The sequence below is a fragment of the Borostomias antarcticus genome (genome assembly GCF_949987555.1).
Source record: "Borostomias antarcticus genome assembly, chromosome: 22".
Classification (NCBI taxonomy): Eukaryota; Metazoa; Chordata; class Actinopteri; order Stomiiformes; family Stomiidae; genus Borostomias; species Borostomias antarcticus.
In genome coordinates, this window is record NC_140255.1 from 19866861 (window position 1) to 19880405 (window position 13545).

General features: G+C 49.1%; 3 protein-coding genes across 7 annotated transcripts in view; 2 read left to right on the forward strand and 1 right to left on the reverse strand.

Moving 5' to 3' along the window:
- The window catches only part of LOC311324060 (ATP-citrate synthase-like), a 36969-nt gene extending 34871 nt beyond the window's left edge, over positions 1-2098 (forward strand). For 4 of the 5 annotated variants that reach the window (XM_084456437.1, XM_084456438.1, XM_084456439.1 and 1 more), the window contains 2 exons: positions 59-135; positions 821-2098. In XM_084456437.1, the coding sequence (XP_084312563.1) occupies positions 59-135; positions 821-915 (172 nt within the window). In that variant the 3' untranslated portion in view covers positions 916-2098. The remainder of the gene's footprint in view (positions 1-58; positions 136-820) is intronic. The other variant, XR_014630973.1, reaches the window with a different exon arrangement.
- A 607-nt stretch (positions 2099-2705) lies between these two features.
- On the forward strand, positions 2706-7922 carry LOC311324061 (kelch-like protein 11; the record flags this gene model as incomplete). The annotated part of the gene is made up of 2 exons (XM_084456441.1): positions 2706-3274; positions 3873-7922. 2 exons carry the CDS (start codon positions 2706-2708, stop codon positions 5455-5457), a joined length of 2154 nt encoding a protein of 717 aa, XP_084312567.1. The 3' UTR covers positions 5458-7922.
- A 289-nt stretch (positions 7923-8211) lies between these two features.
- On the reverse strand, positions 8212-11925 carry LOC311323877 (kelch-like protein 10; the record flags this gene model as incomplete). Its single annotated transcript, XM_084456177.1, has 5 exons — positions 8212-8583; positions 9116-9265; positions 10134-10748; positions 11116-11605; positions 11786-11925. The coding sequence occupies 5 exons, from the start codon at positions 11923-11925 to the stop codon at positions 8212-8214; spliced, it is 1767 nt and encodes a 588-aa protein (XP_084312303.1).
- Positions 11926-13545: the final 1620 nt, after the last annotated feature.

The window sequence follows — 13545 nt, forward strand, 5'->3', positions numbered from 1 at the left end:
TGTGGCTGTGTTGTTGCCTGGCTGTCCGTCTTCATAACGTGTTCATATTGTGTTCCAGAGACGAGGCGGACGAGTTTGTGGAGATCGGAGCGCTGAACGGGATCTTTGTGCTCGGCAGGAGCATGGGCTTCATCGGTGAGTCTGTAGTGAGGCAGGAGCATGGGCTTCATCGGTGAGTCCTGTAGTGAGGCAGGAGCATGGGCTTCATCGGTGAGTCCTGTAGTGAGGCAGGAGCATGGGCTTCATCGCTGAGTCCTCTAGTGAGCAGGAGCATGGGCTTCATCGGTAGGTCCTGTAGTGAGGCGGGAGCATGGGCTTCATCGGTAGGTCCTGTAGTGAGGCGGGAGCGTGGGCTTCATCGGTGAGTCTGTAGTGAGGCAGGAGCATGGGCTTCATCGGTAGGTCCTGTAGTGAGGCAGGAGCATGGGCTTCATCGGTAGGTCCTGTAGTGAGGCGGGAGCGTGGGCTTCATCGGTGAGTCTGTAGTGAGGCAGGAGCATGGGCTTCATCGGTAGGTCCTGTAGTGAGGCGGGAGCGTGGGCTTCATCGGTGAGTCTGTAGTGAGGCAGGAGCATGGGCTTCATCGGTGAGTCTGTAGTGAGGCGGGAGCATGGGCTTCATCGGTGAGTCCTGTAGTGAGGCAGGAGCATGGGCTTCATCGGTGAGTCCTGTAGTGAGGCGGGAGCATGGGCTTCATCGGTGAGTCCTGTAGTGAGGCAGGAGCATGGGCTTCATCGGTGAGTCCTGTAGTGAGGCGGTGAACCAGCCAACGAGAGACTCTGGGTTTTCTTTCTAACCCTCTCTCTCTTCTCATGACCAGGCCACTACCTGGACCAGAAGAGGCTGAAGCAGGGCCTGTACCGCCACCCGTGGGACGACATCTCCTACGTCCTTCCTGAACACATGTCCATGTAACCTTGCTGGTCAACGTGGATCCACACCCCTGGATGGTAACATGTGAATATGGACAGGTGGCAGTTTACTCTCTCTCTCTCTCTCGCTCTCTCTCTCTCTCTCTCGCTTTCTCTCTCTCCATCCTGAGTCATAACAGCTGCCTGGGGCAGGATGGGTCCAGAGGGAGGATACGGAAGAGGTACAGGTTTTTAAGTGACACAAAAGAAGGGGGTACCGTGTCTTTTGCTTCTGTTAGACAAGTTACTTAATTGAGTTGTAAGTTATTGAATTGTTTAAACAAAGAGAGAGCCAAGCCAATGCAAGCTGAAAATGTGGAAATCACTCAAGGTTGATTAATACTTGACGGTCTGTACAAGAATGGGATTTAGGCAGCGCATTTTTTTTAACTGTGACTCCTGTATTGTAGAGTCTAATTGATTCATCTCATAGTCACTTTAATATTGGCAATGACATCTTCTGGCACTTGTGTAGAGCAACTGGTTCTGAAGGGTTGAGAACACTGTGGACTGTACCATGTGGCTCTGGAGGGTTGAGTACACTGTGGACTGTACCATGTGGCTCTGAAGGGTTGAGTACACTGTGGACTGTACCATGTGGCTCTGAAGGGTTGGAGTACACTGTGGACTGTACCATGTGGCTCTGAAGGGTTGGAGTACACTGTGGACTGTACCATGTGGCTCTGAAGGGTTGGAGTACACTGTGGACTGTACCATGTGGCTCTTGATGACAGGGTGGGGTGTATAATTTAACCAGCTGGATTGTATTTATACTAATGTCTACTGAGAACTTGCAAATTAGGCTGTGGGATACTTACAAAAATAACTATATTTTATGATCTGTCCAAATAAAAAGGAAAAACTTCAAAAGTAGAATATGGTTTAAACGCTTTATGAATGTGCCCTGTGAGTCTTAAAACTGACCTTTTACAAGGGACCATGATGGCTAATTATTTTATCTGGAAATATTAGTGTCATCATAAGTAGGTACGACTTTTAGACTACCACTATTAATGGTGTGTGTGGCTCCTGTCAAACACACTTTTTTTTCTTTCTTTTTTTTCCCCATGAAGAACGCTTCACCAAGATTCAATCCGGTCAACGGTCTGCTACGTTTTTTTCTCTGTTTTGCTGTTTTATTTAAATGTGAAATAAATGTTTCTGCTTTGTTTTTTTAATATATGCTGCCCAGAACTGTTATATTGTAGTAAATAATAAAAAAAACGTATTGGTTAACGTTTCGTTGTGATTATTGGCTTCAAGTTGTTTTCATTATTTATCCACAAGGTGTCAGAGTTCCCTTGGCCTTTACTAATGACTTTTATGAATATATTTATGAATGAATATTTTCTAATATGAATGATATATGCCTTTCAGAAAGAAGGGTTTTGTGCCTAATGCAATTCCCTCTCCCTTTAACTAATTTTGTTGCAGTTATTCAAGTAACTTCACTATGTGAACGGTCAACCAGTTTAGCATACTGAATGTGTGTACTATACACGCTAAATTAGGTAGATTTTGATTGAAACTGCAAATATCAATTGAATAGATTTTTATTTTCTCCTACTCAACGTTACGGTGAAGGTGGAAAATGTTTTCTAGTTGAGGCATCAACATTGAGCTGCCCTTTAACTGCAAAGCTGTATTATACAGACATATACCTGTATACTTTTATGGTATTATATTATAAGGAACAAATTAGTCTCGCGATGCTCGACTTTGGAGATCTCGCTCCATGTCTGCGCAACGTCACTTAAGTCGTCACAGTGCACTTCCTGTCTGTGGCTACTACGCATGTCCGGATTGAAGTATTTGTTTACTTGTGTGGTATGTGCGTATGAATTCTTTCCCACCGTAGTGCATAATATCCTGTCGCAATTCCAACCCACACCTGCCGCCATGGCAGCTGCATCTCCCACCCCGGAGGACGCGCACAGAGGCGGCGGCGGCTCCAGCGCGCCCGGCGCACTCGCGGCTGACGGGGAGTCAGAAGAGGCCGAGGAGTTCACCTCCCAGACCCACTGCTCCGAGCTGTCTCGTCGGCAGAACGAGCAGAGGAAGGCCGGGTTGTTCTGCGATGTGACGCTGGCCTTCAGCACCGGCGGGCCATGCTCCAGCGAGAGCGCACAGAGTTTTGAACTGTCCGCCCACCGCTCGGTTCTGGCCGCAGCCACGGACTACTTCTCTCCTCTCCTAGGAGGGCAGTTCTCCGAGTCCGTGTCTGGGAGGGTGGACATGAAGGAGTGGAGCTCGGAGACCGGGCCAGACCCGGAGACCGTGGGAAGCGTGATACAGTTCATGTACACGGGAGAGATACGGGTCAGCACCGCCAATGTACACGAGGTACTGGAACTTGCTGACAGGTGAATTCACTTTTTATTGTATTTTAGATAGCCTTGATATTGTTGTAAATACTCATGGCACATTATAAACATCTATAGGTGCCCTGCGCACAGCGGTGGTACTTCATCCAGGGTGCAGCTTCCATTTTAAATCATGGCACATTGTTCATTTCACGTTGTTAAGTATAGGTCCAAATGACTGCTGTATCAAGCCTACCTAGAGTAGCCCAAGTCTACAGAAAATGTAGAAGGCTCTAGAACGATATTTGTATCCTGTTCTTGGTAAATGGACTGCACCTATATAGCACTATTATCCAAAGCTCTCTCATTCACCCATTCACACACACATTCACACACCAATGGTGGCCATCTGTCATGCAAGGTGTTACTGTAGCCTGCTCATTGGGAGCAATTTGGGGTTCAGTGTCTTGCCCAAGGACAACATGTGGACAGGAGGAGCCGGGATTCGAACCGCCGACCCTACGATCATTGGATGACCCACTACCCCCTGCTCTTATGTGTCTTATTCAGCTCCGTTTTCCTGCACAGCGATCGTAGGGTCTAGTCTCCCTCAGGTGTGTGTTTCTGTGTGATGACGCTTCTCTGAACCCCGTCTCAGGTTCCTGCTGGTGCAGCTGAAGGACTTCTGCGGCGAGTTCCTGAAGAAGAAGCTGAGCCTGACCAACTGCGTGGCGGTGCACAGCCTGGCCCACATGTACACCCTGGACCAGCTGGCGCTGCGGGCCGCCGACATGATCCGCCGCAACTTCCACAAGGTCATCCAGGACGAGGAGTTCTTCACGCTGCCCTTCCACCTGGTGCGGGACTGGCTGTCGGACGCGGAGATCACCGTGGACTCGGAGGAGGTGCTCTTCGAGGCCGTGGTGAAGTGGGTGCAGCGCAGCGCCGGCGAGCGGGAGAAGTACTTCGAGGAGCTGTTCCGGCTCCTCCGGCTCCCCCAGATCATGCCCACCTACCTGACGCGGGTGGTCAAGAAGGAGGCCCTGGTGGCCAGCAACGCCGCCTGCCTGCAGCTGGTGTCCGACGCCGTGGAGGGCCACGCCATTCGCCTGGAGAACCTCAAGTCGTCCGACCTGGAGTTCTGGGCCAGCTACATGGCGGCCTTCCAGCCGCGCTTCGGCCAGAACATGGACGTGATCATGGTGGTGGGCGGGGTCTCGGAGGGCGGCGACTACCTGAGCGAGTGCGTGGGCTACTTCGTGGCCGAGGACCGCTGGGTCAACCTGCCGCACATCCACAACCACCTGGACGGCCACGCCATCGCCGTCACGGACTCGCACGTCTACGTGGCGGGCTCCATGGAGCCGGGCTTCGCCAAGACGGTGGAGCGCTACAACCCCAACCGCAACACCTGGGAGCAGGTGAGCAACCTGACCACGCGCAAGCACTCGTTCGGCCTCACCTGCATCAAGAACATCCTGTACAGCATCGGCGGCCACGGGAACTTCAGCCCCGGGTTCAAGGACGTGAGCGTGTACGAGCCCGAGCAGGACAAGTGGCACAACCTGGAGTCGGCGCCCAAGATCCTGCGTGACGTCAAGGCGGTGAGCGTGGAGGACCGCTACGTGTACCTGGCGGCGCGCACGCCGGTCGACACGGACAACGACGACGGGCTGAAGACGGTGACCACGCGCTACGACACGGAGAGCCGGCAGTGGCAGGAGGTGGACTCCCTTCCGCACATCGACAACTACTGCGTGTTCCAGACGGCCGTGGCCGCCACCAACTTCTACCACACCGCCTCCTGCTGCCCCAAGAGCTACGCCATGCCGGACGAGGCGGCGCGCCTGAAGATCGGCACCCGCGCGGCCGACGACATCCTGGAGAGCCTGCCGCCGGAGGTCACCAGCATCGAGGGCGCCGCCGTCTGCTACCTGGGCGAGGACGTGTTCGTCATCGGCGGCTGGAAGAACAGCGACGACGTGGACAAGCAGTACCGCAAGGAGGCGTACCGCTACTGCGCCGAGCGCAAGCGCTGGATGCTGCTGCCGCCCATGCCCCAGCCGCGCTGCCGCGCCACCGCCTGCCACGTGCGCGTGCCCTACCGCTTCCTGTACGGCTGCCAGCGCTACCCCATGCCCCAGAACCTGGCGCGCCAGCGCGACCGCATGCAGCAGATGCAGCAGCTGCACCGGCGCACCCTCACCCTGCGCAGGCAGCTGCAGTCGCAGATCGAGTGCTGAGCCGCTCGTCGGGGGGCAGCGGCCGTCTGGACGTGGTGCTTTAGAGAGAGCGCTGCTGTCCCGTTCCCTTCCACCTCCTGTTGGTTGGTTGTTGTCGTGTCTTCAGTCTTAAGGTTTCGTCGGTGTGTTTGTGTATTAAAGGGTTGAATTGGCTCAGGTGTGTAGGAAGAGAGATGAACAGGGAAATAAGCGAGATGTTTGTACTGTATGTAAAAATGTAAGAATTGTCTATGACCCGACAATGATATGTACTTTTTTGTAAACATATTTATTCAAACGATGTATCCTATTCAGAGTAATAGAGCTTGCTTGCTTTTAGCGCCTTACTTAGATATGCCTTATCTTAGTCCTCTCATTCCGTATTATGAATATATAGTAGCTGCTTGTAACTGTAGTTGTAAAGTTCATTCCAAGCTGAGCTTTCATAACATGCGTTGACATTCCATTTGACACTGTGATGGCTTTCATGACCTAGCGTTCTCCGAGGACATGCCAGAACATGGCGCAGCCAAAATGTTCCTGTTGTCTCATTACAGGGAAAGTGGAAGACGTGTGGTAATTTGGCCAAATATACAATGTTTTAGGATAGAGCTTGACCACAGGAGCTCATATGTTCTGATGCTGACCAAAACTACAGGAGGTTTTTCAAGGTGACGGTGGTGCAAACAGAAGTGAATTAATGTGAACCAGGCAGCACTCTGGCGCCCAACCGAGCATCACGGGTTGAATTGTTTGTGTGAATTAAATGCCGACCATATCAGTTCTAGCTATGTAAATATTCAGTGTATAACATGCAGTTAGCTAAGCTTTAATATTTCTCCTTTCCGCTCTATCCCACATAGGTGATTACTTCATGGCCTTCTTTTGCACTAAATATCAGAAGCAACGTGCTAAATAGTTCTGTGAGTGTTGGAAAGGACTTCAGAGCACAAACAATCAGCACTAGAGAATAGGGGGGAAACAAAAAGCACTTAATTTGGAGACGTTCATCTATTAATCTATTCTGTCTCCAATTCTTATATTTAATGTGGAATTTATGATAAGGTAATGAGAGTAGGGGTGTCGCGATATACCAATAGGCCTAGTTTGGGATAATCATGGTATTTAAAACGAAAATACTAATATCATGTAAATAATCCAGCCATGATATATTGTATTTAATAATGATGTTTTAAAATAAAATAGTAATGCAAATCAAAAAAAGAATGATTAAATTGATTGTGATCAGTTTTCACAGAGGAAATAAACATCGGAGCAAAATAAAGTTAAAGATGTATTTTAAGTGATCACATGATTCTTTTTAATGATTGCTATAGCTATCGCGATAATATTATCATGATATGTTTTGCCATGAGAATCGTATTGTGAAAATGTTGATATCGTGACAGCCCTAGTTGAGAGTAGAGGACAAAAAATACATGGGATTTCATTATTTTATGAAAATTACCACCATAAGACTTTACTGTGAGAATGGGTACTTCCTACTTCTATTAAGAATACAGTATATTAAGTAATTGATTTATTTTCAGTTGCTATCTATTATTTTAGTAACCTTAACAGAGTTAATTGTTCGTACTGTATGTAAATGATTCCACATTTACTGAACATGGTTTTCATAGTGTACAAGCAAGTAGTTTAAGTACTCTGACATTTAAGAGACTATTATAGCCTAATCACTTTGTTCTCTTGAGTAGTTCAGATATTCCTGCGTAACGTCCCGTCCCATCCTGTTGAAACATGTACATTCTTACATGCTACAATGAATGACCAGTATCTTAAACTGGTCTACAGTGTGTGCTTTGGGTGGAAATTCGTAGCTGAAGTGTTAACCTTACATTGTATAATGCCACTAATGCCAAAGTGTGCTTGTCGAACCATTCCACTGACAAGACTATGCATCGTTGAAGAGGTAGCATACCCTAAAGAACACAGCCACTGTTTGTACACTAAAAACCTTGCTTAAATGAAGTCTTTCTGAGCCTGAAACCAAGTTCAGTTCACGTTCAGACCCTGGGTTATTGTTGTGACGCACGTGAAAGTTATTTACCGTCCTTCCAATGTGGGCGCTGTGATATTGTTTGCTTTTTCCCTCAAACATTCATCTTTTAGGCCCTCCCTCCTTGCAGAGTCAGTGCACTTGGAAGTGATTTGTAGTCTATCTTGTGTGCTGTGAGATTCGCTACCTTCTCATTCAAGGCGCGGTGCTTTACATTCCTCACAATCATTTAATGTGACGCAGAGACCGTTTCAGGTCCAGAGGTACATATTGTTTAGTAGTATAAGCATCTTTTTGCTGGTTGTAAGATGCCACCTGTTTGGATGTTTTGAAACTTGATTGCTTTCATTGGGTCGCTAAATCAATACAACCACGTTTGTAAATAGACATTCATTCCACTTAAATGATGTGATGAGAACATGTCCCTATTCCTTCTGCTGTTTCATTTGTACAGTAATGTGAAATTGTAAAAGACCTTCATGTGAATGTGCTATGAAGCATAGCTTGCTGTAAGTAGGCTGTACAATCATCTGGGGGAAAAATAAATAAAAAATACTGTACAGACAAAATTCAAACATGGAATGTTTCAAATCAAAACTATTTAATAAGTATTTCTCCTTTTGCATATGTGCCTCCCAGACTGTAGTAGAATATCAAATATATATGGTCTTCAGTGGCTAAATCAGCAGGAAATATGTTGTTCGTTTATACTCAAGAGTTACATTTGGGGGCCTTGGAGGGTCGTTCCTTATGACCGGTCATGCTTTGCGGTTGAAAGCGGTCAGCGCGTTATGGCTCCCTTCGCCGCGGGCCAGGGCGGCGGCGGCCCTGGGGACCACGTACTCCGCCACGTTGGGCAGGCCGGGCGCCACGCAGCAGCCCAGCCCGCTGCGGATAGTGGACATGTCGTCGACGCCGCGCCACTCGTCCGTCCGGTCGTCGTAGTATTCCACGTTGGAGGAGGTGTTGGCACCGTCGAAGCCCCCCACTACGTAGAGCAGGTCGTCCACCACCTCGATGCCGAAGTTGCTACGCTGTTTCAACATGGCGGGGACGGCGCGCCAGCTCTGGCTGGTCGGGTTGTAGACCTCTGCGGTCCCAAGACGGTGTGTGCCGTCAAAACCACCAACCTAGGTGAGAGGAAAAAAAACATTTTAATGAACAGTGCTTTACAACTTGAACTCGCTGCTGATAACGGGGAGCTTCTGGGGATGACGCGCTCAGAGACTGGGGGTCATTTTTGCATAATTTGTCCCCAAGTCGGCAAGCTGCTACGCCCAAGATCCATGCACATAAAATTAGCACATCCATCCGTTTGTAGCATGAGACTCCATGTGTCCGTCCGTTCGTAGCATGGGATTTAATACAGTCGCAGACCAGCAGAGGGCAGTAGAGATTTCTCATAAACCTTCCCCGCTTTCTTCACCACCTGGGTGTGGTTTTTCATGTCATCATGCCGCTGAAGCACCTTCACACCCTTTAATATCCCCAGCTGTTGGCGCAGCTCTCCGGTGTGTGTGTGTGTGTGTGTGAGTGTGTGTGTGTGTGAGTGTGTGTGTGTGTGTGTGTGTGTGTGTGTGTGTGAGTGTGTGTGTGTGTGTGTGTGTGTGTGTGCGTGTGTGTGTGTGTGTGTGTGTGTGTGTGTGTGAGTGTGTAACTCACGGCGTAGAGCTGATGGTGGTAAGCGATCACCCCAACGCCACTGCGGCGACTCATCATGGGCTGAATCAGGGTCCACTGGGCGCTCCTGGGGCAGAAGCACTCTGCGTTGAATAAGTACTCCTCCCCGTTGAAGCCTCCACAAATGTAGACCTGCATGTGTAAGAGAGACACAACAAAACAACAAACAACTTTTATTGTCATACAGTGGATTTTTTACACAGCACACTGTGATGATTATCTCCTATAAAGCCCTCTGACTACCTGGGCCCCCAGCCCTCCTATAGGGCCCTCTGACTACCAGGGCCCCCGGCCCTCCTATAGGGCCCTCTGACTACCAGGGCCCCTGGGCCTCTATAAAGCCCTCTGACTACCTGGGCCTCTATAAAGCCCTCTGACTACCTGGGCCCCCGGCCCTCCTATAGGGCCCTCTGACTACCAGGGCCCCCGGCCCTCCTATAGGGCCCTCTGACTACCTGGGCCCCCGGCCCCCTACTGGACCCTCTTACTACCACGGCCACTGTCTCAGGCCCTCTGACTAGAATAGGCCCCCGGACCTTCAACTACCCGTGCCACACGGGGCTGGGGGTCCCAGTAGTCAGAGGGCTCTATAGAGGCCCAGGGGCCCTGGTAGTCAGAGGGCTCTATAGAGGCCCAGGGGCCCTGGTAGTCAGAGGGCCCTATAGAGGCCCAGGGGCCCTGGTAGTCAGAGGGCCCTATAGAGGCCCAGGGGCCCTGGTAGTCAGAGGGCCCTATAGAATGGGCATCAAAAGAAAAGATTGTTGATGGGCTTTGTGAACGGGGCCCCTGGTAGTCAAGGGCCCCTGGGCGCCGGTCCGTAATCCGTCTCTGCACTTCGACACACTCCGAACCAGGGACCTTGCGATCCGGCCGCTCTACCTCCTGAGCTACGTGCCGCCACCCATAGAATTCACCTATCGTGTGTAACGTTACCATCATATACTTCACTTCTTTCTCAGACTTAACCGCCTGCTGCGGCGCGTTAGGCCGGCCTGCCCACCTTGCCGTTGAGTGTGGCTGCGCTGGCGTCGCTCCTCCTCTCGTGCATCGGAGCGATGAGGGTCCACTGGTTGGCCGCGGGCTCGTAGCGCTCGGCGGTGTTGACGCGCAGGTAGCCGTCGAAGCCGCCCATGGCGTAGATGAGGCCGTCCAGGACCGCCACGCTGATGTAGCACCGCCGCGAGTGCATGGGTGCCGCCTGGCGCCAGTTGTGCGTGACGGGGTTGAACTTGCGCACGTCGTTGAAGTAGCTCGCACTGTCAAAGCCGCCGATGCAGTAGACAAAGCCGCCGAGGTACGCCGTGCCCTGGTAGGCCCGAGAACTCTCACTTTGGGCCACCTTTACCCAACGGTTGGCCCTTGTGTCATACGCCTCCATGTCATTGGTCGGGCCGCCATTGCTCCAGCCCCCGATGGCCAATAGGATGTTGTAGGGCAGGCGAGGGCAGGACATGGGTTTGCTGAAGTGCAAGTCAGAGGGTCCATGCTCGTGGAGCTCATTCAAGGCCTTCAGGACTTTGAGCACGATGGGTTTGCAATCTTCACTATCCTTCACCAGAGGGTTGTTCCAGACATGGTTTCTGAAGTAGTCAGTGGTCATCAAAGCCATTCGCACCTGGATTAGTGAGAAGGACAGGTTTGGTTATCAAAGGGACACAGTGGAACACTTGAAACTGTGGTCCTGATAGAGCCTCATGTAACTCATGTTAAGGCCTTGCACAGGGTGGGTTTCGATACCACGCTTCTACAAGCTCTGTTGCTTGTGAGTCAGACGTCCCTCTTGGAGGGACTGTTAGTGCTCCTTTAAGGAGGGAGTTCAACCTCTAACCACCACCATTATAGGCTACTTGGGACCCGAGGACATTTTTACTCGGTTACACTTAGGCCACGCACATCAAAAAGCTGACTGTCAATGACTCAAGCAATTCAGGTTTCATTCACCTAATACATATCATGACAACGTCTAAAGGGAAGACCATCACCTTTGGCAGGAGCACAGGCAGCGACTGCTTGCGTGTCGAGGGATCGTGGGCGACCCATCGAAGGACGGCCTCGTACACGACTTCCTCCTGCGTGGCGTTGAGGTCGTCCCTCTCGACGAGGTTGCAGAGCCGGGCCAGCGGCAGCTCCAGGAACTCCTCGGAGACTTCGACCACGTCTTTGAAGTGGTGAAGGGCGAAGAGGAAGGCCTTGCGGCGCAGGTCGGTGCAGGAGTAGAAGTCTGCGAACTTGCAGATGCCAAGGCAGTTCTCCGGACACAGCTGGAGCTCCAGGAAGTGGCAGCAGGCCTCCACGAGGCCCGTGATGCAGAACTGGTCGGCGGCCTCCAGGAGCTGCTCCACGTTGTGCTCGGTGACTGGTAGAGCTCTGCTGGCGTAGGCGAAGTCGATGATTATCCTCATCATCTCAGGAGTGGTGCCACGGATGGTGTACACACTCCTCTCTGAGTTCCAGCCACTAGTGAACAGAGCACTGTTGGGTGGGAAATAAAGGATGTTAGTTTCTCTCCTCTATGGTTTAATGGATGGAGGGAGACATGTTTAACAGGGTGGTACACAATGGGTACAGTATAACATTTATCACAAACAGAAGTCATTAAGATGCTATATTCATTATTCTTTGAACAATATAGTGAAGAATAGTTGTTCTTACCGAAAATAGGAGCTGCACCCACACAGAATATTCTTGTGAGCGTTGAACTCAACTCCATCAACTTTGATGACCACATCACAGAGTTGCCCCTCGAGCCGTAACTCGTTGAAGATATTATAGGCCGTATTGGTCTTGTCCATATTGCACTTTTACAATGTAGGTGTGGTTTAGACGTCCATGTCTTTAGCATGTTTAGTGTGTGAACGGTTTGATCCTCCCCGGTTCCAGAGCGTCCGTGCATTGATGCATCACAATGGACCGTCAGCTTCTCTGTGGATGCAAAGCAGTGGTCATGGAGATAACTTTGCCATGGTTACAATGCTCATTTTGACATCTAAAAAATGTAAAAAAATAAATAAAAAAAATAGTGCATTCACAGAATGTATTATGTATGAATTTTACCTATGATGTTTATATTTATTTTTAGATTTGTTTTCCAGAATAAATAAACTTTACATTTTGACAGTCTAGAGCAGGGGTCAGCAATCTTTACTATCAAAAGAGACATTTTTGATCCAAAAATAAATATAAAATTCTGACTGTTTCCCCTCGTTTTCCGGCTTGGTGGTACGCACGCCGGGGGGGTAGGGGGTACATTAATAAAGAGTGTGTGTGTGTGTGTGTGTGTGTGTGTGTGTGTGTGTGTGTGTGTGTGTGTGTGTGTGTGTGTGTGTGTGTGTGTGTCTGGGGGTGAGCGTTTGAGCGTTAAACACTATTAATTCCTACATTCTGGTGAATGTGTATGCAACCGTTTGTGCTGGACTAGACTCTCTGCTGTAATAAATAGATACATGTATTTAATTAATGTATTTAATTATTAATTTCCATACATATTTGTGTCAAAGCCAGGGGGTAGAGACGGGCTGAAGAGCAGGTTGCAGACCGCTGGTCTAGAGAGGGATTGTAATTTGTTATTACTGTATTTTCAATGTGTCTAAATCATTGGGTTGTATATTATACCTCCATGGTTCTTTTTAGCCTGAAAGGATCTTAAGGAACAAAAGACTCCGGAACCATAGTTTAAAATGTAGCTGTTCAAGTAGGGAAGAAACAACAACACTTCCTTCACTTCAGCCTGGCAAGTTGATGCACATTATCTCCATTTTGCGTTATTATCAGTACAGAAAAAGACACACCTTTTCAGATCCGTGTTTTGTCCCCCAGATTAATCTATTTTAAGCTCCCGTTCTGCGCCTAAAATGGTAAGTGTTGTCTAGCTAGCTTGCTAGCTGCTACATGCAGTCAGATGCACTGTAGCTACAATTCTATTGCTAAAATAACATTGATTTGCAGCTCAGGATCAGAGAGTTCAACATAGTTTATATTCATGACCTGTGTTTTTATGGCTACATCTATTTATACCAGAGACTGAATGTCTATAGGCAATGCTACTGTATTTGCTAGCTACCTAGGAAAGGTTAGGGGAGTATTGATTTGCATTGGAGTAAACACATGTGGTGAGACTTTACTGAAGATATTTAGTGTTCTTTTAATTATTTTGCATATTAAAGGACATCGCAGCAACTGTATAATATATTATCATCATTGAGCATACGCCACCTAGTGGACGGTATTATAACATGCAGATCACTATGTACCAGCAGACAGTATTAACAGTAAACTCTCTACTAAATATTTCTGGGGCTAAACGCTGCGAATATTACATACATCAAGCATTTGTTTCGAGGTTTATTGTAACCTGACGGTAGTGCGGTCATTGCTCAATATATTTCCTGTTTTGTTGATGTCTTACACCACAT